Raw genomic sequence first — 27,900 nt, 5'->3', positions numbered from 1 at the left:
AGAGAAAGGAAACAATCGCAAATAAACTGCTTCTTCATCTTCTCCAGGTACACCCATAGTACCAATAAGCTCATAGAAAGTAGACAGATGTGTGTAGGGATCTTCATGGTCCATTCCTGCAAATTGATTGGCAGTGATGAGAGATAATAATGCTGGCTTCATCTCCACTCCCTTGGTTGGTCTAGCTATACTGGAGAAATGCCTAGGTCCCAACTGATGATTGTATTCTCCTAAGAGTCTCCTTGGTTGATGATGAGGTCTGTCACCACCACCCTGTCCTTCCTCAGCCATTGATTCAGAAATAGAGTGTTGAGCTGCAACTGAAGTGGAAGTACCCTCCTGTTCCTGTCTCTCCTGTTCAAGCTTCCTTTGTCGCCTTCTTCTACTATTATTTTTCCTGGCTGTTTTCTCAATTTCTGGATCAAATAGCAACTGCTCAGCAGGAATCTTTCCTCGCATACAAAGACTAACTTAAACAGAAAAGTTAGAACAACAGGTAAAGAATATATTCACACAATAAAAGCTAAGAAATATATACAATAAGATCCAACTAATACAATAGAAATCACAACTATCTTGACACAAGTCCCCGGCAACGGCGCCAAGAAACTTGTTCGGATTTTTAATAGGCAAGCGCACCCAAGTCTCTGTAGTATAAATAAAAGGTTGTCGAACCTCAGGGACTTGTGAGATAACTCAGATTTCTATGATATTAATGGATACTTATAATGTGAAAACTGGAATAATTGCACATGTTCAGGTTTTTATGGATGATTTTCCAAATTTAAAAGGAAACCACAAGGTAAGTTGATTTGAAGAAAAACAGATATAAGAAACAGTTGGGATTTGACTTCATCAATCTCCCTCCTATGCATTCCTATTGATTCTTTTCAAAAGTTCCATTACCCATTGTCATTAAGTTCACTAAATTCATTCCAACCCAATCCCTTGGCATAAGAAATTCTAAGATATCTAACTTAATGAATGATCCCTCACTTCATTTAGTTAAACATCCCGCGTTAAGAACTAGAACTTGAAATAACTATTAATCTCAAGACCATTCCTGGATCTCAAAACTAATAGGTGATTCGTTCCAAGTCTAGGCTTGCAAAACGTCTTCCGACCGAATCCCAAACCCCAAAAGCATGAATAAGTGATCAGTTTATCAAAGCATTAAGAACAGGAAGAAATCACTAACATCAAGTAATGGATGATATATATATATGAATCAAAGAGAATACATAGGAGTTTGATGATTACATCTATCCCAACCCTGGAGATTAGCTCTCCATATTACAAGAAATCACCAAAACCCAGGTTGAGAGGTAGAAGAAGAAGAAGATCCCTTGAAGATTCGCGTTCCCACGAGCTCCAGAGCACTCTGTTTCTCTCCCCCCTCTGTTTCTTTTCTTTCGTGCAGCCTCCTTCCCCCTTTTCTCTCTCCTCCTTTTAATATATATGAAAACAGGGTAACACTAAAAAGATAAATCCGCTCAGCGCCTTGGAACGGCTGAGCGGATTGGGAATTCTTCACCCTGAAGAAATCTCAATGGCTGAGCGCCTTAGATCCGCTGAGCGCTTTAGAGGCAGAGAGCACCCCTTGTTCCTGGATGAAATCCGCTGAGCGGATTTGAGTGGCTGAGCGGATTTGAGGCAGAGAGCACTCCTTCTCCAGCACAAGCTAATCCGCTGGGCGCTTTAGAATGGCTGAGCCAGTCTTCTCCAGGTTCCAAAACCTACAAAATGCACACCAAAATGGATCAAAAGCTTCATCATTCCATGTACTTGCACAATCAAAATACCTCTTTGATTCTAAGCATATATAGATCAAAATAATGTTGATATGTACACAAAATGTGCTAGATAAGTGTCTCAAATGGTTGTTAAATCAAGCTTAATTAGACACTTATCACCAATAAACTTAAAACCCAAAAAGTCTTATACTAAGGCTCATAATACAAGACCAAACACAATATAAACTCCTATACTACCAAATATATGAGAAAGATGGTCAAGAAGTATCTACTTATCTAGATGTATCTACTTGTCAATGCTTCATCAATTAAGAAATACACAGTAAAATGTGTTTAGGGTTTAGGGTTTAGGATTTATGTTAATTTGTGATAATAGTCGTAACATAGATAAAAAATAGATGGAATTGGCCATGTACCATTCCATGTATTCTTGTGTGTGAAACAATGAGCCTTGCATTGGATGACCCATTTATGTGTGTTCACGTTTATTGTTCCATACGTTGACCTATCTGGCCAGAACGGCCCATTCCGAAATCAGAACGACCCGTTCTAGTTTAACTGGTCATGTATTTTTTTGAATCTGGAACGACCCGTTCCAGGTTCAAAAATAACACATGACTAGTTAAACCAGAACGGGCCGTTCTGATTCATTCGTCATGTGTTATTTTTTCATCCGGAATTGCCCGTTCTGATCCATTCTTCATGTGTTATTATTTCATCTGGAACGGGCCGTTCTTATTTCAGAACGGCCCGTTCCAAACGTTAATAGTTGTTGTGTCAGTACATTGGAACATGTGTTTTTGGGTAATTTTTTTTTATAAAATAATTATTTAAATAAAAAATTTAGAAACTTTAATCTTGTGTGATAGGGTGTATAATACATTACTTGTATAAGTGGTCCATCCAAGAATTTACCTAACACCTAGGACTATTTTACAATTTTTAAAAGTTTGCTATTCATTTAAGTGACTTGGCTTACTTAACCATTATAATTATGCCACGTAGAAAAAGTTCCAAAACTTTCCAAAATGTAATGTTACGGGAGAGTCTCTCAAATTACTATCCTATATGAGAGAGTAAATTATATAGTGGGGCCATTCTAAGACATTTTTAGTATTATAGGACCCGAAAATTCATAGGAAACAACCTATTTAAACAGCTCATAGTCAAAGATGTTGTTAGGTTGTTAGTCGTAAGAGTGAGTGTTCTGAGAAATTACCCGTAGAAACAAATTAAATATTTTAAGAAAAAATTTATCTTGTCACAAGCTCACTGGATAGCAAAGACTAATCTCTGAAATATTTGTGAGAGTATCTAGTGAGATGAGTTTTCACACTGTGGACGAAATACTTAAAAAAAGAATAATAACAAATAATAATATTTAAATTCTTGTGTGTTCTCCTTTTGACAATTACCACTTAAATTTAAACAAATAATTTGATTAAAATTAATTTGGTCTTGATGGGACCCAGAGACAAAGGAGTCTGTGAAGATGTTGGAGGCTAAGGGTAGTGAATGATGGAAAGCTTGTTTATTACCCCCAACCGAAACGCCGTTTTTAAAGATCCAACAGCAACCAACACACACTCTCTGCTCAATGATTCCATGATTAATGGATAAAGTAACACAGCAACTGACAAATATAACCATAAATAACCAAGTTCCAACGCTACTTACAATTCTCTTTTTATAACCCTTTGATCACATAGAATGGTGTTGTGATTCTATACTCCCATTATGGATAAGTACGAGGCCGTTAAGGATTTGGGAGCTGGCAATTTTGGGGTCGCTAGGCTTATGAGGAACAAGCTCACCAAGGAGCTCGTAGCCATGAAATACATCGAGCGTGGCCACAAGGTTTCTCCTTTTCTACAATCATTCCATCAATTTTTCATTTTTCACAACCCCTTTTATGTTTTTATTATTAAGCACTTACAAAGAAGGTACCACTTGAAGCAGAACTCAACAAAGACTTGATGATTTATGAGTTTAATTCTGTGTGACATCAAAAATCACTGTTATATATGACTTTTAAGTTAGTTAAACTTACTAACACTATGCATAGTGGTTTATGATTGGATGGTATCTTTATACTCTCAATGCATCTACTGTATGGTCATGATTTAATATTATTCTTCTTAAAGGAAATAAATCAAAGGCTCAATTTTGACATTTTTTTCTTCTACTTCAATTTTCAGATTGATGAGAATGTGGCAAGGGAGATTATGAACCACAGGTCCCTCCGGCATCCCAATATAATTCGTTACAAGGAGGCGAGGAATTTAATTTTCTTCTTTTATTTAACCTGTTGGACCACTTTGTGTTGAGCACTGCACTGTAGTGAATTATTTGCTTTTCTTTCAATGCGATGTTGATTTTGCAGGTGGTTTTGACTCCCACGCATTTGGCAATAGTGATGGAGTATGCAGCAGGAGGAGAGCTCTTTGAGAGGATATGCAGTGCTGGCAGGTTCAGTGAAGATGAGGTTAATACCTTCACATACTATGACATTTTTCTCCACTGGTTTTGTTTCAGTGTTATTTCTTCTCACTTTTTTCCTTTGGTTGTAATGTTGTTCACTTGCTCAGGCCAGATATTTCTTTCAGCAGCTTATCTCCGGTGTCCATTTCTGTCATACCATGGTATGCTCAGGCTCATATTCATGTAAAATCATGGCACTTACAGAAATTTACTTGGTGGGAACTTATGCTTTTACTTTTATTTTGCAGCAAATATGCCACAGAGATTTGAAGCTTGAAAATACCCTTCTAGATGGAAGTCCTGCACCTCGGTTAAAAATTTGTGACTTTGGTTATTCCAAGGTATTGGAATTAGTATCATCGAGTGTGTGTCTGGTAACAAATCTGATGCCACTTGACGTGGATCTGCAGAAGCAACTATTAGTTATTTATTTTTCTATCAAAATTGACATGATTCTGTCTTAGATATGGATCCCGAACACGCATCCAAACATGTGCTGAATGTTTATCGTTTGTGATGTAGTCATCTTTGCTGCATTCGCGACCAAAATCAACTGTTGGAACACCGGCTTATATAGCTCCGGAAGTTCTTTCTAGGCGAGAGTACGACGGAAAGGTGCTATATTAGCTGCACATTGAATTGGTTTTTTAAAGTTCCTTGCTTCTGATTTATTTATGTGTTGGATCTTAACACTTCACCCTTATAGCCTGCTGCATGTCACTGGAAACTTTGCTTTTTTGTGTATGTGTTGAGGGGATTGTCTAATGGGATTTGTGTTATAACTAAACGATTACTCATCCCTAGTTTTGTTGCTTTGTTCTTCTGATATGCTACTTGTAACGAAGTATGTTTTGATTATTTTACATACTCACTTTTAAACCAGTCCATTAATGATTCTATAATTTTTTTTTGTTTTAAATATTGTTTTAGTTGGCTGATGTATGGTCATGTGGGGTGACACTTTATGTCATGCTGGTTGGAGCATATCCGTTTGAGGACCAGGATGACCCTAGGAATTTTAGGAAAACAATTCAGGTATGTAATATGTTTCCTCCCTTTCAATATGATTTGCATAATGTTTATGTTATTTTCACATCATTCTTAACCTAATTTTTTGTCCTATTCTACAGCGTATAATGGCCGTTCAATACAAAATCCCTGATTATGTTCACATATCTCAAGATTGTAGACATCTCATCTCCCGTATATTTGTTGCAAATCCATTGAGGGTAAGTTCTGATGCTTAAGGAACTAATTTGGTTACGCTTCCTTGAAATTTGGTTATATATTTGTAAGTATTATGTTTACTTGTAAACCATTTTGCTAATGAACAGAAAATATTCAAAAGAAACTTTTTGCTAAAATAAACCTTATTGTTGATTGAAATGAAAGCTATATCTAAAGAGGAAATTTACACCCAGCCTTTATTTTATCTTCATCATCTGATCAATTTGTTTTTAGTGGATTAGTATGATTGGAGTGTCCCATTTCTTACTTTTTGACTTTTCTGTGTATCTTATCAGCAAGAACACGATTTTGGTCTTCTTTTCTCTCCCTTGTACTTCTTTTCATGCAGAGCTAACTGCTGGACCATTTTCTGTATATTTTACAGAGAATTACTATTAAGGAAATTAAGAATCATCCATGGTTTTTAAAGAATCTTCCAAGGGAGCTAACTGAATCCGCTCAAGCTATTTATTACCAGAGAGACAGCCCAAACTTTCAACTTCAAAGTGTGGACGAGATAATGAAAATTGTGGGAGAGGCAAGAAATCCACCTCCAGTATCTAGGCCTGTCAAAGGTTTTGGCTGGGAAGGTGAAGAAGATTTGGATGAAGAGGTGGAGGAAGAGGAGGATGAAGAAGATGAGTATGATAAGAGGGTCAAAGAGGTTCATGCAAGTGGCGAATTCCAAATTAGTTAAGGCACTCAAATTCTTGTGTACTTTGTTAAAATATTGTACTTTTTAGAAGTCACCCTTTTTTTATGTATGAAGTCACCTGTTTACGTGTATTATATAATTATGGCTCTGTTCTTGTAATATAGTACGTGGTGTATCACAATCGTCGCTATGTATGAGAATAATAGTTGTCTGATTTCATTCTAAATCGACATGAGAACAATAATTGTCTGATTACGTGCTAAAATCTAAATTACCTTTCCATGCTATCTCCAAGTAAGTTTTATTCGGATGCTTTTTATATGAAATAGATGGTAAGAGTTCAATGAACAATAATCTCAGCCATGTAATGATGTCTAAAATTTCTCACTTCGTTTTGAGAATGAAGCAGGGCCACACTTAAAAAAATCAGAATGAGAAAAAGTACTTGCAAGTTACTACAATCTCTTTCTCAAAAATTCAGGTCAAGCAATGGATCATATTTATAATGATGCATCTGTTATTACTTATACGTAATCACTACTAGTCAATCTCTACATTCAAGGGTTTTACTTTAAACAAACAAAAGAGCAAACAATTTTCTAAATGTACAAAATCTGCTAATTGTATTGGTCATTAATAATCACTTCAGTACATATGAGCAACCTCTTGATGCTGTACATGCTATACAATGTGTCTGGTTCAATTGATATTACTGATCTCGAATATGGATATTCAACCTCCTGAGCCAAATAGAATGGATAGTCATATGGAACATATCATACCTCTTTGGGGGTTCATTAGGCACAAAATGCCTTTGCACTTGTTTCACTCTCCTTTGCATCTTCAAGTACTGCCTTTCTGAAATGCCCATGAGTATCTTTTTGATGTTGGGAATGTCCTTCACATCCACTTGAACTGAAAATGAACTCCAATTCAAAACATCACTAAAGGGTGGAACATAGTTATCAGATATCAGTACTGGTACACATTCTGCAAATATTGCTTCCACTATTCTGGGACTAGCTACTTCATAACCACTTGGACATAGGCAGAACTTGCTGCTTCTAAGCTTGGTGTGGTAAGAGATTCCCTGAGGAAGTTCCTCATAGACTTGCACATCTTGGTCTTTGTTTTTCCAACTATCTAAGAGTAGGTATCTTATATAGCCATGCAAGTGACCTGCAAAGAAAGCAAGGATAGTCCTTTGAGATGTAGGATACCCTCCAACTAGGCCTGTGACTTCCCCTGTCTTAAGATTCATCTCAGGAAACGACACATCCTTTGCTGGCTTGAATCCTTCAGATGTATTTGCATTGCAAAGAACCCTAATGGCATTGTTGAACAAGCGATCTACGAAACTAGATGCTAATGGACCCTGTCCAGTACCCAAATAGTATTAATAGATAAAGGGTAGCAACTCAGCAAAATTTCTGTCACATCCATAATATTGAAGGCCACAAAGTTGAAATTAATGTGTGTTGGCTCGGTTTTTTTGTGAAAAAAAATGCTTTCCTTTAAATATTTTAAAATGAACTAATTCAAATGTACATTAGATATCCTTATATTAACTTTCTTATACCTTTACTATTAAAATTTTCGAAACAATGATACATGAATACATTTTTATAATACTGCAATTTATTCTTAGTAAATGTTATTTAGCATTTAAAAATTACACGCCATGAAGCATCGATTTGGACACTGACACAGTTAATGTCTAAAATATAATTCTTAAAAATGAACCTCTCACAACATATAAACAAATGTTACAAGCCTTCTAATATTTATAAATAAGTTGATTTTTAATTTTTTATTTATAATAGAAGTGTTAGATAAGTATTTAACTAAAAATTGGTATTGACTTACGTCTATATCATGTTGGAAAGGAATTAAGGCTTTATCTTAGAAGTGTTCGAACCAAATAAATAATAATTTTTAATTGTAACACGGTAAAGGAGTGCTGGATGCATGTCTGACAAATATCATGTTCTAAATATGTTAGATACGTTGATTTAGAGTTTTATAGATGTGTCGGGTGATTTGTTCATGATTGTTTAATTTGACAACTTAACCACCAAAATTAAATAACTTGATATAAATTTTGTCCCAAAAGTAGGGAATTCAATTCCCTTTTACCAAAGAGAGGGAGAGAGCTTATTACTTACCCAATCGTGGCAAGAGAGCATGAAATGATCATGGCCCATCGATCGATTCCAGAAGGAATGTTTATGAGATACAATATGTATGTAGTCTTTCACAACAAGGCCAATCGGATCTACATTATAATTGGAGCCACGGTCGTACACATGTTCAACTATCATAACCACACTGAAGGGAAGATAATACACAAAAGCTTCATCTGGATCATAGGTACGATAGTACCTCCCCTTTTCCATTTCATGTATGATTCTTCCCTCACTGGCATATATATCTTTGCTTGGACCATCGTGGAACATCGGTGGCTCCCCTTCTTCATACACAAAAATCTTGAACAGCCTTTCCATCTCTAGGTAACTCCTGTGAACAAATTACTATACAATTAATAGAAACTATAGTAGAGTGAAATGATCAGGTCAACTTTTATGATGTTCAATTTCGAATTCTTTATAGCCATAATTTCCACTTTTCTTAATGTTCAAGAACGTGTAACAATTTAAATACAAGGTGGTGTTGTCATGCAATAACTCACTCACTAAAAAGAATAAAATCTCTGCATGATAAGGTCATATAATCATGCATGAATTAGACCAAAAAAATATTAATCATGTACCTATGGAAGGCATTGGCGTTTCTGTAAATTGGACCTCGAGGAACATAGTCTGGATCATGGAAGGTTGATGTCAAATTTCGAATTTTGCTAGCTTCTCTGATGGAATACCTTGCTTTAGCCAATGTTGCTTCAATTCTTCTCAACTTGCTGTACTTGTGAGCTCTAAGGTTCCCTTTATGCTTAAACTTGGTGTCAAGCTTTTCATCACCCAAAAGACATACCAAGAAAAAGAAAAGAAACCCCACAAAAAGAAAAAAGGATGATAAAGTACGTACCCTATAATAAAAGGAATTAAAAAGTTAAATGAAACCAAGACTTGGTGACTTCTAACAAGTTGTTGAAATAGGTAGATATATATATACCTCGTTGAATTCTCGAGAACCATAAAGATCTGAAGCAAATGCAGTAGGAGATGGAGCTTCATCATCATGTAATATTGAAGCTCTTTTCTTTTCTGTATCCAAAGAGGAAGTTGGTTTTCCTCTCCAACTCCAAGAAAAATGAGATGAAGAGAAATTTGGAGAGAGAAGACTACGGCAAGAAACAAAAACTAGTGAAGTTATGAACAAAAGAACCACAAAGTGAGAAAACCAATAAGTGAAGGAAGAGAAGCATTTGTTAGAAGGTCTCATCTTAATGAACAGTATCTTCAGTTCTTCGACTACCACGCTCAATTCAATGAAGAAGTTGGAGCTGGGAAAAGATTATGATATCTGAGGTGAGATGCATTTCTTGGTGCGTAGAGAATAGAGATTCTTTAGTGAAGATGCCAAGTATTCTTACGCACCAAGAGTAACGTAATATGGGGGGAAAAGCAAATACGAGTGTGACTATGCAGTTTCTCATGCATGCATGGTTGATATCTTCAAATAAATAAGCAACTAATATATTTGCAATTATATTTGGCTTGATAATATTTAACAAAGAAAGTTTTTTTTTATAATTTATTTATCAAATTACTTGCCTATTCACGAAAATATATAAGTAGGGAATAAGGTTGTTTCTTTTTATTAAAACATGTTTATATATATATATATATATAAAAGTATGAAATATTGTATTTTTTTATTATAATAAAAGTGGGTAGACTTTCACAAAAGAATGAGTGTTTTTTTTTTGAATATTGGGTTCGCTTATTTAAACTTAAAATAAATGTTTTTAAATACTTTTTTAAAAAAATAATTATTTAAGAAGTAGATAAAGTTGTCTTATTAAAAAAAATAGAAAACTGTTTATTTAAACAAATACATAAAAAAATGTTTATTTTATTTAAAAATCACGCTTTTATAAGAAAAAAAAGTTTAAACAGGGGAATCTATTATTTCTATTCACTGTAATTTATGGGATTTGTCTTTTGAAAAATTGTATTATATAACAAAAAGCATAAGATGGTCTATAAACAGAACTAATTTATATGGAAAAGAAAAATATAAGTAGATAAAAAAAATACATATTGATTTTTCTATTCAAATCACTTCCTATCTATTTTTATGCTCAAAGATAATTAAAGAAATTATTATTTCGTAGACTGCATTAATGATAAATCATATTGAGATACTTGTATTTGGAAGAATATTTGTCGATATGTCATGTTCTATCAAGCTGCAGAGAATGGTGGGGTTAATTTAACTTAAAATTTGTATTTCACATACACATTTATTTATATATATATATATATATATATTTTTTTTTTTTTTTTTTTTTTTTTTTGTCTTAGGACTATTATCATTAATGTTTTTCTCTTTAGACTGGAGCTTGTTGAAGGACTATTATCATTAATATTTTTTTTAATATTTATTGCAACTAAATATACTATTTTACTCATATTGACATAAGAGTATCTGGTGAAAAAAATTGTATCCTCTTTATAAAAATAAATAAAGAATTAATCATGCATACATTGTTAGTGTAAAGTTTTTTACACTGATAATCAATCATATCTTTTAAAGTTGTTTATTTTATTATTATTTCATTAAATAAATAACTGACATGACACTATTAAAAGATATGATTGGTTGCCAGTATAAAAAAACTTTACACTGATAGTTTATAAGTGATTAACTCATAAATAAATAATCACTACCGATATGTTCTAACAAATAACTCTTTTAATTAATTTTAATTTGTGGGCTTCATTCTCTCCTTGACTTGCGGTTAACGACTTGATCACGCATGCAGAAGGGGAATATTCATGAAAATAAATTGAGATGCGAGCTTTGCTATGTATCTACGAGGGTAAATGATGAATAGACACAATTATTCTATAGTGTATCTAATTTTTATTTTATTTATTTTCAAAAGTTTAAAAAATATATAAAAAATGAAAATAAAAGAAATGAAGGGGATCCTCTTCCGATAGATACACACCAAATCAACTCTACAAGTACAAGCAATGTTAGCTAATGGACAATGGACATATATTTTTAGACTAACATTTTTTATTTATTTATTGAAATCAAATTTGATATAATGTGGTTTACAACATTTATATTAGGCATGGGAATGGGACGACGGGACAGGTTTCATGATACTTGTCTCTCCTTGTGTATGTAATTTTTGTTTTATTTATGTTTCTATAGGATATCGAGTATATTTTTACCCGTACTTGTCAAAAATTAATTAAGTTTTTAAAAAAAAAAAACACACATAATATTTTTAACTTATCTTTCTATTATATTATAATTGTAATTGAGTTTTTTGTCTATCTCATATTTTAATCAAAACTTCTTAATAATTAAACAATCACAAATATTTCACATCATAATAAACAATCACATATAATTAAATATTAAAATTCTTTAAAACAATCAAATAAGGGACGAGTATTAAATCGAGGATGGGAACGACGACGATGATGGGGTGGATAAGTGTATATCCGTCTCTGATTTAATATTTCGGATTTTACCTATACCTGATCAAATTAAGTATTCCCCATCAAAATTGAAACAGATTCAGATATTACTCACGTATACAGATTTATTTATCATTTCTAATTGATATACCTTGTTTAACTATTGAGTTAAACTCTAGTTATATATATATATATATTCTTGAAGTTTGTATTAAAAACAAATTTATATTATTAAAATAAATTTCTAAGTCTGATTCGTGAATAACACGAGCATTTAAAGTATCCACATCTAAGTTTTGTAAAAAAATAAAAAAAATACCAGGAACATTTAAAATTATATTTCACAATCTGATTCTGTGACGCAATCAACGTGGCATTTTATAAATCGTCAGTTGCGGTTGACATGTATAATATGATCTGAGAATTTTTGTTTATATATAAAATACATTTTGCTTAAAAAGTAAAATAGTAAATAACTAAAGTTGAAGTTAGATGAACGAAAACGAAAAAGAAGTGGTCGGAATTCATTTGACCCTCTCACCTGCCCCTCCCTCATCCCTATCATGTCATGTCTCAGTCTCAACCTCAGCCTTAACTTCAAGACCACTATATACGAATACGATACGGATACGAATACGAATACGAATACAATAACAGTCAACATTGATTCCTCCCTCTACCTCTAAACCAGTGAAAAAGAAAATAAGTGTTAATAGCTACTTCTCTTCTCTCGAATCTTACCTAACTACCCTAGCCCTAGTTCTATCTCCTTCTCCTCCAAATTAACGGAGTTAAGTCAAGTTATCATCTTTTTTCTAAATTGATTTCTGGGTATTTCTTATTCATAGCATTGGACTTTCCCTTCAAGCCTCGTTTTTGTTGCTAAAGGCTTCAAGCATACATTGGTGGCACTGTTGATTTATCACTATTATTAAGCTATGAACTCTCCAATTCACACCCCTTCATCAGCGTCTTCTTCTTCCTCCTCCTCCTATATGCTTCGTCCTCCTCCATGCCTCACTCATGCTTCTAGCAACCTCAAGTGTCCTCTGTAAGTGTTCCATTTACCATGATTCTCACTCTTTTGTGCTTTTGGATATTGGAAAATGAGTATTGTATATCCGGGATTTCTAAACCCGGTGTCCATATTTGTATACATATTGTTAACTTTTTGTTTTATATTTGGGCAAGAGTAAATTAATGTAACTGTATATAATTTCCAATTACCAGTATGTGATTAATTGCATTAAGGGGTTATTGAAATATCTAATAACTTTGCTTCTCAAATGGTTAATAGTGCCAAGAATTTATTTATACTTAGTTAATTATATGTGTAAAAATGATTCATTTTGTTTCAGGAGTAATTAATAGTAAATAAACGTAATTAAATGTGCAACTTTTCTGTGCCTTCTAAACTTGAGTGTGGTCAACACACCTGACACCTCATACAAAATTGTGCCTTCTTAGGGTCAAATATTTTATTACTAAATGTCGAGATTAATAAAATTTCCCAAAGTGTATGATTTTTTTATTTATTTTAATTTTCATAGGTTGTTGCCACAGACAACCTCTACCTTGCAAAAGAAGTACAGCTGCTTTGGAGCTCATGTGGAGGCATCTTTTAACACTAATCCCTTGAAAAGTTACACATCAATCAGATGTTCTCCAAACCAATCACTCAAGAAACAGTTGTTCTCAGTAGGATCTTTAGCAACTCCAACAGCTCAAGATGTTTCTGATACCACTCTTATTGGTGATGATAAGATTGCAGTGTTACTGTTAAACCTTGGAGGTCCAGAGACTCTAGAAGATGTGCAGCCTTTTTTGTTTAACCTTTTTGCTGACCCGGTAACACACTAGGTTTTATACACTTTGGATTTGACCTGTCATGCAATATCCTTCTATACATTTAGTTTCTGATTAACCAAAACCTATCAATTCATTATTGTTTGATATACAATATATTTTATGTACTATCACACAGGATATAATACGGTTGCCAAGGATATTTAGTTTTCTTCAAAAACCATTAGCCCAATTTGTATCTGTTGCAAGGGCGCCAAAGAGCAAAGAAGGCTATGCTTCAATTGGTGGTGGCTCTCCTCTCAGACGGATGACTGATGCACAGGCATGACACTTCCTGTTAAATTTCTTCATTTCCATTATAACATTTTACAATCAAATATGTGAATAAGTATAAGGTATTTCAAATTTCAGCTTTCGGAAATTGAACTCATTATGTAAATGAGTGGGTTGTTCTGACTTCTGAGTTTTGTATTTGTACCAGAGATATGGAATTTGTCTCTTGTGAATTTTCTCAAATTTAGATTTTTCAAAGTTAAAGAATAACACAAAGGTATAGGTAAAAAATTGTGAAAAAGTTTCAAGAAGTCAGCTTCAAGTGTATAACTATTTTGATGTGGTTAAATATTAGTGCAGTTTTTTTCCTGCGGGGAATCTAAGACAGTAGCTTGTGCAATGTTATATTGTCACCTTTTCCTTGATATTTGTCCAACTATTTCAACCATTGAGATTTTACAATCAACTTATGTCATATTTTGGGCTTATGATATTAAAATCTTTATAAATAGCAATTTTGAATTTTTTGCTTATACAGAACATATTCATTCCATTAAATAGGTGTTTTTGTTTGACTCTATTATTGTCCTAGTAGTCCTAGTTCATCTAATGAACTCCTGCACAGGCTGAAGAATTGAAGAAATCTCTTTGGGCAAAGAATGTCCCAGCTAAAGTATATGTGGGCATGCGTTACTGGCATCCATTCACTGAAGAAGCTATTGAACAGGTAGTTCATAACGTTAACTAAAATAGAGTTTAAATGTATTCTCTTCCCTGTTATTGTCCGATGACCTGAATGTACTTTCAAACTTCACATTCTAAAAGCTTGCAAAATTTCAAAATATGTACTTGGCAGTTATATTGCTTTTTATCTTTGTTACATTGTCTTTGATATGCATTATTGGGCAGTTTGCATGTAGCCACTGCCATCTATCCGTGCGAAAATATTTCTTGGCCAATAACACTTATATCTAAGTTCTAAACTTATTTTAAGATTGTCAGTACATAGCTTGAAATATTTTGTAGTCTCCTTATAGTTTATACTGTACTCTACCTAGTGAGAGCACACATTTACGCGCTTATTGGAAAAATATTGAACTCTGGTCCTTTGAAATTATTGTCATTCTAAAGGTATAAAATTTGTACTTGTTGCGACTGTTGAAGATTGCTGTGTTATAAATTCAAAGTTATGCAATATAACAATTAACAGGTTATACTTTTGAATCTTCTTCCTTTGAATTGATTCACACCTTAATGATATAATATATCAAAGTCATAAGAGAAAGGAACTACTATTTGTCTATTTGGTTTAAAGCAGTAATGCATGTATGAAAACAAAACATGTCAGTAATATTCTGAAAAAATCTCGAGGAAAGAAATTGTATTATCATGAGAAAAAAAATTCACGAATACTATAATTCAGAGGTCGAAAGTTTAACTTTTACAACTGTATTTATCATTTATCTTTTTGTGATTTATTGCAAACCTAATTATAATTAATTCATCCTTACAATACAATGTGTAGATTAAAAGGGATGGAATTACAAAGCTTGTTGTTCTTCCTCTTTATCCACAATTTTCAATATCAACCAGTGGCTCTAGCCTACGTCTACTGGAGAGTATATTCCGGTGATTATTATAAAAATATTATCTCATTTATTATACTTAAAAAATATAAACTGTCTAACACTGTTATATTGTAAATTGCTATTGGTTCTTCAGTGAGGATGAGTATTTAGTCAACATGCAACATACGGTAATACCTTCATGGTATCAACGTGAAGGATACATAAAGGCCATGGCAAATTTAATTGAAAAAGAGCTGAAGAGTTTTGACTGTCCTGAGGAGGTACATCATTAAACTTTAAGCTATTTGGGAGATTATGAAGTGTCATTGTACTATATTTTTTTATTGAAATTGCTCTGTCAAGAATTCTAGTTATTGCTTTTTATCTTTGTTTAGCACTGCCGCACTGCTGAGAAGTATATTTCCTGAAATGGAGTTTGATAGGGCAAAATCTGATTTAAGCTGTTATGGTTCTGTATTAGGAAGTTATTAGGCATTTTTATTTTAATTTCGGATTAGGAGTTATAAGTTATGATGTGTCAGTTACAGTGATAGATAAGTTATGTTACAGACTTGTTAAAGACAATTAAGGTGTCACATTGTTATTTCTGGTGTTTTGAAGGAAACTCTTTGTTAAGGGGAAACCCTATGGCCATACGTTTATTAATGCTGTACTCAAATCTACCCTAAAAACCAGATTATTTCTATATTTTATTCAGGGTCAACTTAGACACAGTTCATTATATACTTTTAGTGTTCTCCTAATCAAAATTAGAGTTTTACCTTAGTAATTTGCAAATAAAAATTCGCAATGAAAATCAGCATAGATTATTGAGGTAAATTTTCAATTTTGATAAATAAAAAAAAAAACACTAAAAGCACATAAGGTACTACATCAATGTTTTGTCCTTTATTCAGAAACCAGTGTGTTTATTTCTTGAGTCCAATAGAAGAGATACTTGTTTCTTTGTTTGCAGGTCATGATATTCTTTAGTGCACATGGGGTGCCTCTTGCTTATGTGGAAGAGGCTGGTGATCCATACAAGGCTGAGATGGAGGAATGTGTGGATTTGATCATGGAAGAACTTGAGACAAGAAAGATAAATAATAGCTACACCCTTGCTTATCAGGTAACTACTTTTTGTCTTTTCAGTAATTGATTCTCAATGAGTTCTGATTTTAAGAACTCTTATATATATATATATATATATATTGTATTAAAATGCTAGTATAAACTCCTCAATGATATCATATTTGAAATTCTCTCAATTTAGTGATCCACTAGGCAATAATATTCTATATAGTTCATGAAGTTCACCAACATAAAGAAAGCTCTTTGGGAGGAAATTTTCACAATTAGTTAATCTGTCTTCAAACCTACCATCTCTTGGTACCCCAAAACTGGACACTGCTTTTAGACATTTCTTTTTCTGAATTTCTAACAGTTGACTATAATTCATGTTACAGAGTAGAGTTGGACCGGTGGAATGGTTAAGACCCTATACAGATGAGACCATAGTTGAACTTGGAAAAAAGGGAGTGAAAAGTCTGTTGGCTGTTCCAATCAGGTAAATGTACTAGTTTTACTTACTCAATCTGTTTCTATCATCTCCACCTCCTTTCTTGATCTCTCTCCATGTGCACATTGTTAACTTGTACTTAATTCACAGTTTTGTCAGTGAGCATATTGAAACTCTAGAAGAAATTGATGTTGAATACAAAGAATTGGCTCTAGAATCTGGTATAGAAAAGTGGGGCCGTGTTCCTGCTCTAGGATGCGAACCTACCTTCATTTCTGATTTGGCAGATGCTGTTATTGAGAGTCTCCCGTATGTTGGTGCCATGGCAGCTTCATCAAACCTTGAAGCTCGACAGGTACTTTTTTTAATTCCTATATAAATTTATATTTTCATATTCTAGATGGAAATGGGCATGGTTTTTGAAAAGGGGTAAATGCTACTGGAGGCACCAGTGAGGAGAGTAGGTCACGTAGCTTTTAGTTCAGTAAAAATAGGTAAAGGAAGATTAAAAAGAACACTGGAGGATATTATTAAAAAGGTTCTCATGGTGAATAATATCCTGATTCCCGCGTATTTGGTTTTTAACTGAACCAAATGGTGTTCTATGATGTATGTAACCGATCTAGCCGAATAAGATAAGACACTTGTTATCATTTTTATTTATTACTATTATATTCTAGGTTTAAATATTTCATTCAGTATTCTTTTGGATTGTGATTGAAACAGACATTTACTTTTCAGTCACTTCAGGTAGAATATGGGTTAGGATTTTCATCCACTTATATATATATATTACTTTGACCTTATCACTAGTGGATGTGAAATCTCTAACAACCTTTATACAGATTCGTTGATGATCTACTCTGTAATCTAATTGAAAGTTTGGGCTTTTTGGCAGTCTCTGGTTCCGCTTGGCAGTGTAGAAGAGTTATTGGCAGCATATGATTCACAACGCAGGGAGTTGCCACCACCAGTTATAGTGTGGGAATGGGGTTGGACAAAAAGTGCTGAAACATGGAATGGAAGAGTAGCTATGCTGGCTGTGCTTCTTCTTTTGTTTTATGAAGTCACTGCAGATAAGGGTCTTCTGCACCAGTTGGGAATATGGCCATCACTAATGTGAATGAATCATCACCATATGCCCTCTATAACAGGATTTTAGTTGAGTTCAGTTTTGACCATTTGTCAGTATATGGCCTTTTTATACTACAATCAAATCATGTTCTTAACGCATAAAGTTTTCAAGTAGTTTTATTACCATAGTCATGCTGATTTTACAATGTATTAATGCATGACTAGATCAGTGTAAAAGACTTGATAGTGTATAAATATAAAATCCATTTAGTTTTTCTTGTATATGCATAATGTTAGCATCATATGCTGCTCAAATCCAAGGCATGCAATCAGGAGTTGTGAAATGCAGCTTAAGCACAGTATTTGTGGATGGAAAATGGAGAGAACATGTAAACAACACAGAATGTTTTTGTATACATTTAAACTTGAAAGCTTCGTTGATTGGTTTGCGTGAGTTGGAAAGCTACTAGGCTGTTGTAGCTGAAGAGCACTTAAGACAATAGCAAGTTCTATGTGGAGTATGAACATAAGGAGATGCTGGCAATTTTATTATAGTGTTGGTCAAAAACTATAAAGTTTTTTTTCTTTCTTTTTTCTTTTTTAATTATAGGAAGTATAATTCTCTTTTACCAAATCAGACCATTTTAAGGTTAAGCTATAAAATTTCTCACGCCAATAATTTTCAGTAAAAAAGAGGAATTTCATAAAAGATGCAAAAATTCTTGTTCAATTTGTGTGTGCCCGTCCTAGGAATGCCAATCGGCAACCACAAAAGTACTTATTCAGATATGTCAGGCAACATACTTTTATTCGACAGTTTTTTGCTGCAAATTTTGTAATTTCGTCAACAAAAACCTTTTTGGAAAAACGGATATGGCCTTATTTGAGTCAACTCTAGGCTTGTGCCTCGCAAACTGCAATGATAAATTGATAACTTAATTACAATTTTCAGAAAGCTCTATATTTTTTATAAGGAAAGAGTTACGGTTTCTACTGGACTACTATTGATTCAAATGTGATGATTTACATACACCTATTTCGATTTCGTTGTGAAACTGAAAGTGGCATGATTTATTAAAAAAACAGAGACTCGCACAAACAAGTAAAAGTTGTGTTTTAAAGTTTTAAAATGGTTAGAGTACAAAGAAAATATGTAGGTTCTAGAAATTAGGGGAAGAAAAAAACATTATCAGTTATAAAACTCGCACCTGAAACTTACAAGCCTCAGGCCATGGCATATGATCTCACAGAATATAATTACAAGTAATTTATAAACTTAAGCAGATGTGGTTTCCTTTTTTTGCTCCCATCTCCATACTCATCAAGACTAAATGATAAATCACCACCCCCTCACAACTTGAATAATACCAACTCCAAATTTAGACAAAAATGAAAAAGAAAAGCTAAAATAGGTCCTGTTCTGTTTGACAAGAGATCAGTCACTAAAATCAAAGCTTCCACTGTGAGAGCTGCTGCCATTACGACTATGCAAGGATAGGCCTCTCATGTGGCCGGACAAATTAGAACCATCCTTGTTTTCCTGAAAAAACCTCTCCCTCTCCATGTGCTTTGCAGGTGGTGGTGGAATTGCTACATGAGGAACCTCCCCATTCTGCTTCGGTCGTGGCGGTGGCACCACAACAGGTGGAGATCGAGTATCGGCTTCTCGAGATGGCGGCTCTAACGAGAGCGGTCGTATCAGTGGACGATTGAGCCTCTCTCCAAGCAAACCCATGCGATGAATGTCGGTGGTTTCAGTCTCCTCATCTTCAGGCCTTGCACAGGCCTTTCCCTTGCGCAATCTGCAGGCATTAGTCATAGAAAGATGAAATATTATTGAAAATTCAGTTATCCTTCATTACAAGAAAGGAAATAAATTGAATTACAAGAACAGGCGAGTCACCTTCGAACTAACTGTTCAGGCTCCTCTTCCTCCTCAGCTTCTTCGTGATCAAATCGAGGGGCAGTTGTTGTAGCTCTGCCAGCAAGAAGGTCATCATGTCTTGCAAGAACTTTCTGAAGTTGCTCATTCAATTCAATTGCTCGAGAAACTATCCTTTCATCTCTGCAAAAGACCAATGCAAAACCAGTTTAAGGAAAAAATTAACCATATAATAATAAATAGATGCATTGTCATGTTGTACATGTGCAAAACTGCAAATACATTAATATTAGGGAAAATTACAAGAGAAGATTTCATTCTGAAAGTAAATCCAGATTAGGAATAATTAATTACTCAACTTGTTGAATGTGTTCAACTACTGATTTCTGAATAACCCTTTGTTAACTTGTTTGTTCAAAATACTTGAAATGTTCTTATCATGAGTGAATCTTTGTGGTTTTCCCATAGCTTTCAATTCATCTTAGAAAACAAAAAGCAACACAACCAAAATTTATGCTTTTCTTGGGATCATGGTAGAAGCTACAAGGATCATACCACGCTGCTGGTGCTTTAAGAGACCAGTGAATCTCAAGTTTCAAATACTCAAATAGTTCTTGTTATCCAATACTTGAATTCACCCTCTTTTATGGAAGAGGCAAACACCAAACAAGGAAACTAAATCTTAACAGAAATAAATCCAATCTAAAAAAAAAAAAAAAAAAACTGAATAAAGGAATGAGTGAGACTAAATAACAGAAGCAAATCTGAACAGACCCTATCTAATTGTATCAGAATTGGATTTAAGTTAATTAGATTCTATCTAACTATCAGCTGCTGTATCCATTTTTCCGGCCTTGGCCTCCTTGAATGTGTATCATATTGCGTGTCTAACAGATTAACACCAAAACTCTACTGTATATATTATTAAATAATCCAACATAGTTTTGTTTTGGGGGCTTGCTAATTTGCATAAGACGAGTATCAAAGGAAAATTCTTAGAGCTACCAACAGACTAGAAGCAAAGGCATTTACATCCATCCTCTGAACCATCTCAGGTCCACAAAGGATAAAGAAGGAAATTGTACAGAAAAATTTAAGTAAAGAGAAATTTGAAGTAGCCTTACCTAGAAGCCATAACAAGATGCATAACCCTTTGCTTTTGAAAGGAACATTGTTCTACAAGATCAAGGGTGAATTCATCCCTTGCTCCCTAGAAAAGAAAACATTTATAAAGCAAAAGTTAGAATGTAATTATTTACAGATTCTACAACAGACTCGCAGTAGTCACCTGAGGATTTTGAGCATCAACAGCATCAAGGACCTCTTTTAGTACTTCTAATGCATTGCTAGCCTTTTGAATAATGCTGCAAAATATAAGTAGATGAAAATGAAGATTTGAACAAATATTTTCAGAATGACTTTATCAAAAAAAAAAAGATTAAGAAAAAAAGTCACCCCAAAAATAGATTTTGAAACTATCATCTTACCATGATAAATGATTTTGAATAGTGTTATCCAGAAAAGAATTTCTAAAGATCCTGTCAATCACGAGTACACTAAAACTTAAAAGCAAATAGTCACCTAGATTCAGGGACAGTCTGGGAGTCTGCTTGCTGAGCGACCACTTCATGTCTAGGTGCGGCCTGCTCCCTGTTTGGTACATTACTAGTCCTACTAGGTTGTGAACTAGGATGATTTGATTGGACCACCTGATCGCTTTGAGGAAACTGCACTCCAGCACTCTGTAAAATGTACAAATCCAATGTCATGACTTAAGCTTTACTAGTGGCATTCAGAGGGCATATAATGACTAATATTGGAAAAACAAATATATTCCCCAACAACTATTTTTCCTTCCTTTTTCTTTTCGTAACAACCACTTGTATTATTATTATGCACAAAGGGACTAGGAAAATAATAGATTTCTATAATTTAGGTGACGAATAAAGAGAATTTTATTAGCAACTCTTGACTTTAAGCTTGATCAAAGTTCACCCTCTAGCTTTGAGATAATTGGAAACATGTTGAACCTAGAATTCAAATTAGATTTTGCTTGGATACCAAATGATATGACCGAGAGTGCTTACCACCATGCCAAATTGTTAGTTGAGGCACAACTCTTGACATATAACAGTTTGTATTAGATGTGAACCTTCCTTATTTAAGCTATGGGGATGGGCATGAACCACAGGGTTGAACTTGATTCATAGACTTAACATGCACCCTCACAACCCTTTAGGCATACCATTCCATCCCTCTAACAGGAAAAGTAACCCTGCATCAGATGCAGGCCCTTCCCTACTTAAGCCATTGGGCATGGCCCATTGGGTTGAACCCGACCCACAAGCCCAACATGTACTCTTGTGACCCTTTGGGCATATCACTGTTGCACAGAGTTCCTTTTTCTTTTAACCCTCACAAATTCACTCTAAACCTATATTAGAAGCTACCATATAACTTGACCGTCATTAATTACCCTAAGCACTTAGCACCATATATGCAGTTCAAATATGAACATAAAAATACTCCTTCCAGTAAGCAATCCAATTTTAAATTTCAATTTCTGCTTATTGAAAAATGACTGCTAGCCTATTAGTAATCAAATGAACTCAGATCAAACCATAAGAATGTCCCAGGGGATTTGTCACAAATTTGTACCTACCACCAAATCATAATATGCATTATAATACTGTGGAAACTTTCCAGATGCACCACCAAGGGATGTTTGTGTGGCATCTAGTAGGAGAAATATCCGCTCCCTCACAGGCAAATCAGACTGCAACCAAAGAACAAGAGAGAATAAAAAAGTGAGTTAAGAAACTAACAATGCTAAATAAGAAAAGTCTTTGTGGAGAAAACTCACCTTTTTCTTCACAATTTTTACTAGAATAGGAATAATTCCAGTATCAATCACTTGCTCATGAATATGCTCTCCAATATTGTTCATCAACATTTCCAGCAACTAGAAAAACAATAGATCAAAGATGACTTAGTAGAACACTACAGATCAGGAAAGCAAGAAATGTAAATATTACAAGAAAGTCAAATAATCAAGCTTCTCTGTATCAGATACAGTGAAAACTGTGGTTTCAAACTGTCTTTATATAAGTTCTTCAGAATTGGTAAAACTTTCAGAAATTCACATGAAAAATTATGAAAAACTAAATTCATAATAAAATCATTATACTCACCATGACAGCATAAAGTTGAGTATTGGGGTGTTTGCTTCCTAGTTTCTTTTTTATAGCTTTAACAGCATCTCTAGCTTGCCTGCATATTCAAAAGATATGATAGTTAAAAACAGCAACACTGTCTGGATTATCCTGACAATCTGACACATTCATCTATGTTCATATAATCAAGTGAAGAAAGCCAAGCCAGGGATAGTGGCAAACAAGAACTGTGAAGAACATAATTTGAATTGCAAGACCAAAGAAAAATGATCATTCATAAGGATTATCTTCCAATAATAAGCACAATTATCTTCTTGGCATAAATCAAGTGTCAATGGTAAAGATCCTGGGTTCAATTCCAAAGTAAGGAAATAAAAAGAAATGCACATTTACAAAGTTCCATGGCCAAAATCTGAAACATAAAAATGTTATGTATGAACTAAATCAAATGAGTTTAGTTTCATGCAGTACAATCATACTATTGGCATCAACTATTCATTTCCCAAAGCATAAGGACATTGTTCAATAAGAAAGAAACAACACCAAATAAGGAGACGAAAGCTTTGTGGTACCTTTTATCGTGAGCAACTAACTCACAGATTTCAATATTTTTTGTCCAATCAGTTTCAGCTAGTTTCTCGCTTGTCGCAACATTGACTAGCTCAGCTGCCATCTTTTTTGAGATAACTATCTAAAAATTAAATAGCATATAAAACGTTAAAGATATTTCGGAAGCAGAAGCAAACAGACAACAGAATTAATATCAACTAAATTAAATTCAGCGGTTTTCCAGCTTTTGATAGAGAGAAACAAACAAAGCCTTTTGGTGGGTTTTCCGACAAAAGGATATGGTAAAATAATGATTCGGGACATACAATTACGAATATAAGGACAAAAAAAAGGATAATAATACATAATAAATAATAACAATTGAAGATCCAATTGACAACCAACTTTTTCCCTTTATGAAGCATGAGGGGAGACCAAGAAAACTATAGTTGAAACCATTAAGAAGAATTTGGAGGACAATGATTTGTCTGCAGATATAATTTACAATAGAACATTATAGCATTATTTGATCCATGTAGCCGACTTCATCCAGTGGGGAAAAACTTGGTTGTTGTTGTCATTGTATGAACAGCATTATAGAATGTAGAGTATCTCTTTAGATTTTTGAGAAACCAGTATCACACATAGTTTTAGTTAACAACTAGTCTTTAAACAAGTGTAAAGCAAAAATTGGGGTTTCATATCATATCACATCAGACTGTTAACCCATATATAATATCTGCAGTAAAATGGATGGTGATTGAAAAACAATATACAAAAATCTGTTATCACGACACTCATAATTTGTAAGAATATCAAATCACCTTCCAGTAAATTGACCTCAGTCCAAAATGAAAAATGTCATCATGTCACAGTATGATATGAACTACCCTGCAACAGAGAAATCAAAGCCAAAAATTCAGAATACAAGACTCAATTTCAATGTCATTACAAAGAAATTGAATTGAAGCAAAATAAGCCAAAATCACAATCTGTATGATCAGAAGCTAAATGAGTACTAATTAACCTAAGGGGGGGAAATTGTACCCCAGAAGGGGGAAAAAACAGAACATGCTGGCATGAGACAGTGAACCTTGAAGTCAAAATAACTACACAATGCTCCCTACTTTCTCTCATCATAAGCAAGGATAAACATAATGGGTATCATAATTAAGCTGAAAAAACACGAACTGCTTCAACATCTAACTAAATCACAATTGCAATTGCTCTCAGATCTGAATTAAGACCCACCAACAAAACCCACAACTCCAAAAGGCATAATTAGAATTGAAGAAGAGTAAAAAACCTTTGAAAAATGAAAACTTTGGCGAGTTCGATCTTATGGGGTGCGAGAGTTACCACCTCTGAAGACGGATACAAAGATAGAGATGACGAGAAAGAAGGCAAAGAAAAACTGATAGGCCCTAAAGAGCTTCAGCATTTCATTTCAGCGAAGATCAAGTGCCAATTCTCTTGCTTTTTCTCTTTTTCTTAACTTTAACCTTTTTCGGAATATGATGATTGTGAAATTCGCAAGTGGGGACTAAGTATTTTAAGGTTGTGGACAAATTGCTGAGTTGCAGAGAAAAAGGTAAATGTATATAAGAAGGGGTTTTGCGTACAGTGCATAGTTGTTACTACCTTCTTATTATTATTATTATTATTATTATTATGGGAAAAATTAAATAAAGAAAAATAATATAAAAAAAATTATAGGAATTGAAAAAGAATCTAAGGTTGGCTGTTACGGTTTACTTCTTTGAAGAGACGGCACCGCCATGAGGGCTGTCTGTCTGTCCAAAAGCAAAAGCTTCTTTTCCCAATGAATGTCTGCATTTGCTATCCTCAACATATGCTCTTCCTTTTTCTTCATGCTTCTTTCTTCTTCAATTCACACGTGTCATCTTATTTTAGGAAAACAAAAAAACAAAAAGACAACATTGTTCCAGATACCATCAGAACCAAATGTTTATGTCTCTACCACATTAAATAGAAAAAATAAAATTGAAAATATTACGATTTTTTATTATTTATTAAATAGGTAAAGTATTAAATGTTTTAAGTTTTGACAACATTAAATATGCTTATTTATTATTTAAAAATATTAAGAAAATTATTAGAATATAACATCATCCTTATAATTATATTTGGGTTTACCATGTTATAAATTTTGTGGAGTTAGAATAATACGTGTAAGATTCTAAATTCTAATTATGTCAATGTTATTATAATTTTTATAGATTAAAAAAATATTTATTATTTTGTTGATAATTGATTTTTATTAAAAAAATTTAGTTGATTATTTTTAACAAAGACTTTCACTTAATTACATTTGTTTTCCACATACAAAAATATATTTAAGGGAGTCTAAATTCACATGAATGATGTATTTGTAAATTTATAAGATGATATAACATCACCCTTTTACAAACTGGAACATGATTTACATTTTCTTGCTATCATTTTTCTTTTCTCTCTTTATCGATTTTTTTTTTATGATTTAATAAATTAAACTTAATATTTGAGAGATGAAATGTTAATCTCCAATAAGAGCATATTTATTGAAAGTGTTTAATTGTTTTTCTCGTTAAGCAACTAGAATAGAGGGAAAGTATGCCATTAAAGTATGATACTTTTTATGTAATCGATTAATTGTTGTTTTATGGATTAAAAAAATCAATTTTTTTTCTTCATAAATATGATTTATCTAATATTTTAAAATTCACAATAAAAATTAATTTACATCTAAAAAAATGTAATTCTTGTTAGTTAAATATATTTTAATATAAACAAAAATCAAACATAAAAGTATTAAATTAATCCTCACATTATAAGACAAGTCTTACAATCATGGATCAAAATGTTTATATTTTATAAGATCAAAATTTAAATTCTAAATAATTTATGTTTGATAGTATTATAAAAGTATATATGTTAGTATCATAGATAAATATATTTTAAGAATATTTTTTTTCATTATCATAGTTTTTGGTATTTAATTGAAATAAAAAAGGAAACGAGAAATTTCAAAATAAAATATTACATTTGAAATGAATGTGTTAAAAGCATTTGGCAATTACATGAGTTAAAGCCATTGAGTGGTAAGGTTTTGTATATGTATAATTAAAATAATTTTCATTATTTTATTATAGTTACGCAGTACAAATTTCACACCTAATCAGAAAATTTTATAAAAAAAATCCTAATCAGAAAAGTATTCATATTCTTCTGATCGTAACACTGATTTTTTTATTTATCCATAAATCAAAATATTCTTTTACAAAGCCATCGATATATATTTTCTTTTACAAAACATTATTTCCAGTTACAAATATAAGAAAAAAAAACACTAATTTACACTAATTAAGAAAAATTATTTATATAATTTAATTTTATCAATTTCATCTAAAAATAATAATTTATTTTCTTAAACTATCATTTTTTAAAACTTAATATAAAAAATAAAAGAGAAATATAAAAATACAATTTCAATTAAATGAAAAAATATTTTGGAGATTATAACATTAAATAATAAATAGAATGAAATTTACTTATATTTAAAACTAATAAATATGAGACTGTTTTTATTATCTTAGAATTGAAAAAAAAAAAATTCATATAGATGCACAATTAAGTGTTTAAAATACTTTATTGTGTGTCTTGTGTTCACATGTGTGAAATTCACAAAAATATAAAAGAAAAAATTATATGTTAAGTCAAATTTTATTAAAAAAATAAGGTAAACTAATAATTTGTATTATTAAGAGATCTAACTTAGTTGATTGAGTAAAGTGCATAAATATTATAAAGACTTAAATATATTTTTAGTCCCTCAAATTTAGGGTAAATACGTTTTTGGTCCCTCAAATTTAAAATTGTTAATTTTAGTTCTTGTAATTTCAAAAAAATCTTATTTTAGTCTTTATATTCAAATTTTGTTAAGAAATTTATCAAACATTATTGCATAAAATTTACCTATTAGTGTTGCTATTAGTGAAAATATCACATTAAATTCGGTTGATATTGCATAACTGTCTTAATTAGCCATTTTTAAATATGTTATTGATGACAAAAGAGACTAAAATAAGATTTTTAAAAATTACAGAGACTAAAAACAACAGTTTTAAATTTGAGGGACCAAAAACAAATTTATCTTAAATTTGAGGGACTAAAAACATATTTAAGCCTATTATAAACCTCATTAGTTGATAATTATAAAAGAGTAACTATTATTTAACTTAAAAAACAAAAAAAAAAAACTTACATTCCCACAAAGACACATTTTTTTTCTTACTAGTTGCTATAATATTTATTTATC

The 27,900-nt window shown here is 32.7% G+C and overlaps 4 protein-coding genes across 10 annotated transcripts; 2 read left to right on the top strand and 2 right to left on the bottom strand.

The window, feature by feature from the left end:
- The first annotated feature begins 3,259 nt into the window (after window positions 1–3,259).
- LOC109787802 (serine/threonine-protein kinase SRK2A) lies at window positions 3,260–6,372 on the top strand. The gene is made up of 9 exons (XM_020346370.3): window positions 3,260–3,611; window positions 3,953–4,027; window positions 4,138–4,239; window positions 4,343–4,396; window positions 4,484–4,576; window positions 4,758–4,850; window positions 5,166–5,270; window positions 5,366–5,464; window positions 5,848–6,372. Exons 1-9 carry the CDS (start codon window positions 3,492–3,494, stop codon window positions 6,157–6,159), a joined length of 1,053 nt encoding a protein of 350 aa, XP_020201959.1. The 5' UTR covers window positions 3,260–3,491; the 3' UTR covers window positions 6,160–6,372.
- Window positions 6,373–6,712: 340 nt separating this feature from the next.
- Window positions 6,713–9,757, bottom strand: LOC109787809 (putative glycosyltransferase At5g03795). 2 transcript variants are annotated; one of them, XM_020346381.3, is made up of 4 exons: window positions 9,250–9,757; window positions 8,888–9,084; window positions 8,283–8,634; window positions 6,713–7,492 (listed from the first exon to the last, which is right to left on the bottom strand). In XM_020346381.3, exons 1-4 carry the CDS (start codon window positions 9,517–9,519, stop codon window positions 6,827–6,829), a joined length of 1,485 nt encoding a protein of 494 aa, XP_020201970.1. In that variant the 5' UTR covers window positions 9,520–9,757; the 3' UTR covers window positions 6,713–6,826. The 2 variants fall into 2 exon arrangements, with proteins under 2 accessions (XP_020201970.1, XP_082932672.1); XM_083076546.1 differs by having other exon boundaries at window positions 8,888–9,163; window positions 9,250–9,457.
- A 2,515-nt stretch (window positions 9,758–12,272) lies between these two features.
- LOC109787794 (ferrochelatase-2, chloroplastic) lies at window positions 12,273–18,260 on the top strand. The gene is made up of 10 exons (XM_020346360.3): window positions 12,273–12,789; window positions 13,289–13,586; window positions 13,723–13,866; window positions 14,443–14,544; window positions 15,343–15,446; window positions 15,540–15,666; window positions 16,362–16,514; window positions 16,852–16,952; window positions 17,055–17,259; window positions 17,803–18,260. Exons 1-10 carry the CDS (start codon window positions 12,677–12,679, stop codon window positions 18,025–18,027), a joined length of 1,572 nt encoding a protein of 523 aa, XP_020201949.1. The 5' UTR covers window positions 12,273–12,676; the 3' UTR covers window positions 18,028–18,260.
- Window positions 18,261–19,145: 885 nt separating this feature from the next.
- On the bottom strand, window positions 19,146–25,456 carry LOC109787795 (TOM1-like protein 5). 6 transcript variants are annotated; one of them, XM_029269112.2, is made up of 11 exons: window positions 25,338–25,456; window positions 24,407–24,473; window positions 23,606–23,720; window positions 23,052–23,130; window positions 22,724–22,822; window positions 22,523–22,636; window positions 21,442–21,602; window positions 21,149–21,224; window positions 20,985–21,070; window positions 19,882–20,043; window positions 19,146–19,780 (listed from the first exon to the last, which is right to left on the bottom strand). In XM_029269112.2, exons 3-11 carry the CDS (start codon window positions 23,704–23,706, stop codon window positions 19,414–19,416), a joined length of 1,245 nt encoding a protein of 414 aa, XP_029124945.2. In that variant the 5' UTR covers window positions 23,707–23,720; window positions 24,407–24,473; window positions 25,338–25,456; the 3' UTR covers window positions 19,146–19,413. The 6 variants fall into 6 exon arrangements, with proteins under 6 accessions (XP_029124945.2, XP_029124943.2, XP_029124944.2 ...); XM_029269110.2 differs by having other exon boundaries at window positions 23,606–23,724; window positions 25,338–25,455; XM_029269111.2 differs by having other exon boundaries at window positions 23,606–23,724; window positions 25,331–25,420.
- Between the last annotated feature and the right edge of the window lie 2,444 nt (window positions 25,457–27,900).

The sequence above is a fragment of the Cajanus cajan genome, chromosome 6 (genome assembly GCF_000230855.2).
Source record: "Cajanus cajan strain Asha chromosome 6, NIPB_CcT2T_4, whole genome shotgun sequence".
NCBI lineage: Eukaryota > Viridiplantae > Streptophyta > Magnoliopsida > Fabales > Fabaceae > Cajanus > Cajanus cajan.
Note: the sequence above shows the minus strand (reverse complement) of the source record. Positions and strands in the feature narration are given on the sequence as shown.

Coding starts and splice junctions, on each gene's coding strand:
- LOC109787802 (XM_020346370.3), top strand. CDS start 3,492: ATGGATAAGTACGAGGCCGTTAAGGATTTGGGAGCTGGCAATTTTGGG. Junction 3,612..3,952: donor ACATCGAGCGTGGCCACAAG/GTTTCTCCTTTT, acceptor TTCAATTTTCAG/ATTGATGAGAATGTGGCAAG. Junction 4,028..4,137: donor ATATAATTCGTTACAAGGAG/GCGAGGAATTTA, acceptor TTGATTTTGCAG/GTGGTTTTGACTCCCACGCA.
- LOC109787795 (XM_029269112.2), bottom strand. CDS start 23,706: ATGGCAGCTGAGCTAGTCAATGTTGCGACAAGCGAGAAACTAGCTGAA. Junction 21,071..21,148: donor TTGATGCTCAAAATCCTCAG/GTGACTACTGCG, acceptor TTTCTTTTCTAG/GGAGCAAGGGATGAATTCAC. Junction 20,044..20,984: donor CATCTTGTTATGGCTTCTAG/GTAAGGCTACTT, acceptor GGTCTTTTGCAG/AGATGAAAGGATAGTTTCTC.
- LOC109787809 (XM_020346381.3), bottom strand. CDS start 9,519: ATGAGACCTTCTAACAAATGCTTCTCTTCCTTCACTTATTGGTTTTCT. Junction 9,085..9,249: donor GTTCTCGAGAATTCAACGAG/GTATATATATAT, acceptor GGTGATGAAAAG/CTTGACACCAAGTTTAAGCA. Junction 8,635..8,887: donor AACGCCAATGCCTTCCATAG/GTACATGATTAA, acceptor ATTTGTTCACAG/GAGTTACCTAGAGATGGAAA.
- LOC109787794 (XM_020346360.3), top strand. CDS start 12,677: ATGAACTCTCCAATTCACACCCCTTCATCAGCGTCTTCTTCTTCCTCC. Junction 13,587..13,722: donor TTAACCTTTTTGCTGACCCG/GTAACACACTAG, acceptor ACTATCACACAG/GATATAATACGGTTGCCAAG. Junction 13,867..14,442: donor GACGGATGACTGATGCACAG/GCATGACACTTC, acceptor ACTCCTGCACAG/GCTGAAGAATTGAAGAAATC.